We start from the raw sequence: 5,357 nt of genomic DNA on the forward strand, positions 1-5,357 counted from the left end.
CCCCCCCCCCCCCCCCCCCCCCCCCCCGCGATGTCTTGTCATGCCCAAGACTTCTGTTTGTCTCCCGGATCCATGAGTCCGCTTTGCGTGTATTCCCCGCCCCACTCCATCTCCCACAGGCCTTTCTGCACAGTATTGATTGTCTTGGAAATTAGTGATGATTGGGCAACAGATAGCACGCCCCACCCCTCCCCCTTCTTCAGATGCAAGCTTTTCTCTCTCTCTCTCTCTCTCTCTCTCTCTCTCTCCCCCTCTCTCCCTCTCTCTCTCTCGCCTCTCTCTCTCCCCTTCTCCCCCTCTCCCCCTTTTGCCCATCCTTTCAGTTCCCCGCGGGAGTGATGGGTTTTGGAGTGGAGATGGGTTTCCCCACTGGCCTCTGGGTGTCACAGTGGTTTGGAAGTGTGAATGAGTCCAAAGGTGGGTCCAAGGCTGAATGTCAAGGCCAGCAGGGCCTGTTCCTGGCTCTGAGCCTGCATGTGTGTGTATGTGTGTGTGTGTATACAGCTGTGTGTGTGTGTACAGCCGTGTGTGTGTGTACAGGTGTATGTGTGTGTACAGGTGTGTGTGTGTGTACAGGAGTGTGTGTGTGTACAGGTGTGTGTGTACAGGTGTGTACAGGTGTGTGTGTGTACAGGGGTGTGTGTGTGTACAGGAGTGTGTGTGTGTGTACAGGGGTGTGTGTGTGTGTGCGTGTGTGTAGGGGTCAGATAAGCTAGGAGGGATTTGGAATAACAAGCCTTTTTTTTGAGACCATTGGTTCTTTTTGTTTGTAGAACTTATACACAACACAAGGTTTCTTCTTTGAATGCAGGTGACTCCCTGAACATCCAGCAGGAGCCCGAGGAGGCAGTGAGAAAGGAGAAGAAGTCAGAAGCCCTGAATATCAGAGGTGGGATTGACCTTGGGACCCGGGGAAAGCCTTCCGGCGCTGCCCCTGGTCTGCGCTGCCCTCTCCGCTTTCTGCTCGCCTCAGAGCCAGTCAGAAAGCGTGCAGGCTGCGGGCGTAGACTATGACCCTGCTCTTGCCTCACCATCCCATCGATTGGGAGGGAGACGCTCATTGCTAACCATTGACCCTTGCTCGTTGAGACCCGCCCCAGTGCTGCCTGCTAAGAGCTTACAGATGGGTGACTCGCTCCTATTACCCTTGATTGTGCCCACCTGTGGGCATTGCTCACCTACCATGCAGCCCTTTCTCCCTGAATATCATCCTGGTAAGGTGGGAAGTGAGTAGGTGGTCAGCTATGCAAGGTGGCAATGCTGAATGACCCTCATGGCCTCCGTTATTTCTGCCAAAATTCTACTTTCTTTTTTTAAAAGTATATTTTATTGATTTTTTTCACAGAGAGGAAGGGAGAGAGAGAGAGAGAGAGAGAGAGAGAGAGAGAGAGAGAGAGAGAGAGAGAGAAACATTGATGAGAGAGAAACATCGATCAGCTGCCTCCTGCACACTCCCTACTGGGGATGGGCCCGCAACCAAGGCACATGCCCTTGACCAGAATCGAACCTGGGACCCTTCGGTTCTCAGGCTGATGCTCTTTCCACTGAGCCAAACCAGTTAGGGCTAGTTTTTATTTGCTTATGAAATTAACTAAGGGGAAGGTCTTAGAGTAGAGCAGGATATATAGGCATCTCTAAATAATGAAATAACATTTTTAAGCTGTGTAGTCAGCTTAATGACCCATGGAGTCAGCCAATGATGATGAAGGCTTAAAGCCTATTCAATAGTTTTGGGGTTTGAAATGATATATGACTCAGTAACATGATTTTGTTCTGGACAATAGATAATCTGCTCTTCTCGGGAGTTGGGAAATCTTTTAAGATCTTTAGTCCCTCACCCACTATTTTTTATTATTTTTTAATTTTTAAAAATGTTATTTTTCGCCGAAACCGGTTTGGCTCAGTGGATAGAGCGTCGGCCTGTGAACTGAAAGGTCCTGGGTTCGATTCCGGTCAAGGGCATGTACCTTGGTTGCAGGCACATCCTCAGTAGGGAGTGTGCAAGAGGCAACTGATCGATGATTCTCTCTCATCGATGTTTTTAACTCTCCATCCCTCTCTCTTCCTCTCTGTAAAAAAATCAATAAAATATATTTTAAAAAATGTTATTTTTCAACTACAATTTACAGTCAGTATTATTTCTTATTAGTTTCAGGTGTACAGCAGTGTGGTTAGGTAATTGTATACTTTACTACAGGAGACTTTCTAAAGAGTGGTGGCAAGTCTTTTTGGAAAGAGAATTTGTAATAAAAAATTACTATCTTTTTATTTATCTTTCTTGTTTTAGGTTCAGTTTAAAAACAGATACTGTAGGTTTTTAATTTTGAGTTCGCCATCACATCGCTTTAAGTCTCTGAAATCACTAAAAATAGTGATTTTTAAAAAAGAAATATTTTTATTGATTTCACAGAAGAAGGGAGAGGGAGAGAGAGAGAAACATTGATGATAAGAGAGAGTCATTGATTGGCTGCCTCCTGCATGCCCCACCCTGGGGATCGAGCCCGCAACCTGGGCATATGCCCTTGACCGGAATCGAACCTGGGACGCTTCAGTCCACAGGCTGACTCGCTCTATCCACTGAGCCAAACCAGCTAGGGTAAAAATATATTTTTAAAAAACGGAATCCATCCTGCCGCTCCTACCCAAAAGAAAACAAATAGCAGCAGATCTTCACAGACTTGGGACCCCGAGCATGGAGCATCGTGTGCGTGCCCCTGAACTTGGGCGTGTGCAGGAGGGTTCTTGCTTTCTCCCGGCAGGTGTGCTTTTGCACGTGATGGGCGACGCCCTGGGGTCGGTGGTGGTGGTGATCACGGCCGTCATCTTCTATGTGCTGCCCCTGGACCCGGAGGCCCCCTGCAACTGGGAATGCTACATTGACCCCAGCCTCACCATCGTCATGGTGATCATCATCCTGTCGTCTGCCTTCCCGCTCATCAAGGAGACCGCCATCATCCTGTTGCAGATGGTCCCCAAAGGGGTCAACGTGGAAGAGCTGAGTAAGTCAGACGGGTCTGATCTAGAACCGATGTCCACTTCCTGTTCTCCAGGCCAAAGGGCCCGCCTTATTTCAGAGCCGTGTCTGCTGCCGTGTCCTCAGTGATTCATCTCAGCTGTGGAGACATCCCTCGGAGCTTAGTGAGATGAATCACAGCTCCCGGAACCAAAGGTCCTTTGCAGTCTATGGTTCTGTGACTTACCTGCACATTTTTAAACCATGTATTTTGGCCCTAACCAGTGTGGCTCAGTGGATAGAGCGGTTTGGCTCAGTGGATCGAGTGTCGGCCTGCGGCCTGAAGGGTCCCAGGTTCGATTCTGGTCAAGGGCACGTACCTTGGTTGCAGGCACATCTCCAGTAGGAGGTGTGCAGAAGGCAGCTGATCAGGAGGGGTGAAGGAGAGAGAAACATCTATGTGAAAGAGAAACATCGCTCACGTGCCTCCTGAACGCCCCCTACTGGGGATTGATGCCAGCAACCCAGGCATGTGCTCTGACCTGGTATCAAACTGGCAACCTTTTGGTGCATGGGACGACACCATCACACTGGCCAGGGCACCCTGGGCATTTTTTTTCTTGTTCTTAAACTTACCTTCTTGAATTGCCTTTTATGGCCTAAAAATGTTCGGTAGAGGAATTCCAAGAGGAGAAAGATGATGGGGCAATGTACTAGTATAACTGAGTAGGTGAGGCTATTTTTCTTCCTGTTATTCTTTTAAAAAAAAAATTTATTGATTTTTTTTACAAAGAGGAAGGGAGAGAGAGAGAGAGAGTTAGAAACATTGATGAGAGAGAAACATCTATCAGCTGCTCCTGCACACTCCCTTCTGGGGATGTGCCACAACCAAGGTACATGCTCTTGACCAGAATCAAACCTGGGACCTTTCAGTCTGCAGGCCAATGCTCTATCCACTGAGCCAAACCAATTAGGGCCTTCCTGTTATTATTATTATTTTTAAATATATTTTATTGATTTTATTACAGAGAGGAAGGGAGAAGGAGAGGGATAGAGAGTTAGAAACATTGATGAGAGAGAAACATCCATCAGCTGCCTCCTGCACACTCCCTACTAGGGATGTACCTGCAACCAAGGTACATGTCCTTGTCCGGAATAAAACCTGAGACCCTACAGTCTGCAGGCCGACGCTCTATCCACTGAGCCACACCAGTTAGGGCCTTCCTGTTATTCTTAGTAAATACATCATTTGCTCTTCCTTGTCCTAGTGAGCAAGCTGGCAGCCGTGCCGGACGTCAGCAGCATCCATGAGCTGCACATCTGGGAGCTCATCAATGGGAAGATCATCGCCACCCTGCACATCAAGTGCCAGAAGGACAGGGGCTACCAGGACGCCAGCCGGAAAATTCGGGAGATCTTCCACAGGGCGGGCATCCACAACGTGACCATCCAGTGTGAGGCCGCGAACTCGCCGGAGCCCGTGGAGCAGCAGAGCGACACGCTGTCCCTCTGCAGCTCCCCCTGCGTGTCCAAGACCTGTGCCAAGCACCTGTGCTGCCCCCCACGGGCGCTGCCCCTGGCCCACGTCAATGGCTGTGCCGAGCACAACGGCTGTCCCCCTCTAGACAGGCACCAAAGCCAAGGCCTCGGGAGACCAGACATCTCAGAAGTGGCGATTGAAGTGTCTCCGGATGACCGTGTGAGTGGCCATGGACCAGCTTTCACCAAAACTCAGGAGGACCAATGTCATGTCAACAGCACCCATTTTTAACCCGGTCCCCGCAGAAGCAGACTAGATGGGCCTTTCCAATGACTTGGGACCTACAGCGTGGCGAGTGGGGGACAGCCCAATGGGTGGCAGGTGCTGACCAAACCCACGGTGTCCACTCTGTGGTCAGTGAAGGGTTGGCTGTTGGGGATGCCCTGGAGGTCTCAGGCTGCTATTCAAGAGTTTGCATTCGCTCATTGATGTTTCTGGAGCAAACCCGCAACCCAGTGTTGTGTAAGCAGGCTGGGACTCAGTGACTGTGTAGACACGGGTCTCAAAGTCATTTTTGTTTCATGAGAGCTTCCAGCTAACTCTCAGGTGAGCTCATTGCCAAGTATATCACAGAAATGTAAGAGCCATAATGGCTATTTTGGTTTTCTTTTTCTTTCTTCTTATTTTTAAAAATATATATTTTATTGATTTTTTTACAGAGAGGAAGAGAGAGGGATAGAGAGTTAGAAACATCGATGAGAGAGAGAAACACCAATCAGCTGCCTCCTACACATCCCCTTCTGGGGATGTGCCCGCAACCAAGGTATATGCCCTTGACCGGAATCAAACCTGGCACCCTTCAGTCCGCAGGCCGACGCTCTATCTACTGAGCCAAACCAGCTAGGGCTGGTTTTCTTTTTCATT

General features: G+C 49.2%; 1 protein-coding gene across 2 annotated transcripts in view; it reads left to right on the forward strand.

Annotated features, from left to right (window-relative positions):
• The window catches only part of SLC30A10 (solute carrier family 30 member 10), a 22,084-nt gene extending 17,223 nt beyond the window's left edge, over positions 1–4,861 (forward strand). For both annotated transcript variants that reach the window (XM_036453589.2, XM_036453588.2), the window contains exons 2-4: positions 812–889; positions 2,760–2,999; positions 4,222–4,861. In XM_036453589.2, coding sequence (XP_036309482.1) covers positions 812–889; positions 2,760–2,999; positions 4,222–4,724 — 821 coding nt within the window. In that variant the 3' untranslated portion in view covers positions 4,725–4,861. The remainder of the gene's footprint in view (positions 1–811; positions 890–2,759; positions 3,000–4,221) is intronic.
• The last annotated feature ends 496 nt before the right edge of the window (positions 4,862–5,357 follow it).

Source organism: Pipistrellus kuhlii, unplaced genomic scaffold (assembly GCF_014108245.1).
Source record: "Pipistrellus kuhlii isolate mPipKuh1 unplaced genomic scaffold, mPipKuh1.p scaffold_m20_p_25, whole genome shotgun sequence".
NCBI classification, from domain to species: domain Eukaryota; kingdom Metazoa; phylum Chordata; class Mammalia; order Chiroptera; family Vespertilionidae; genus Pipistrellus; species Pipistrellus kuhlii.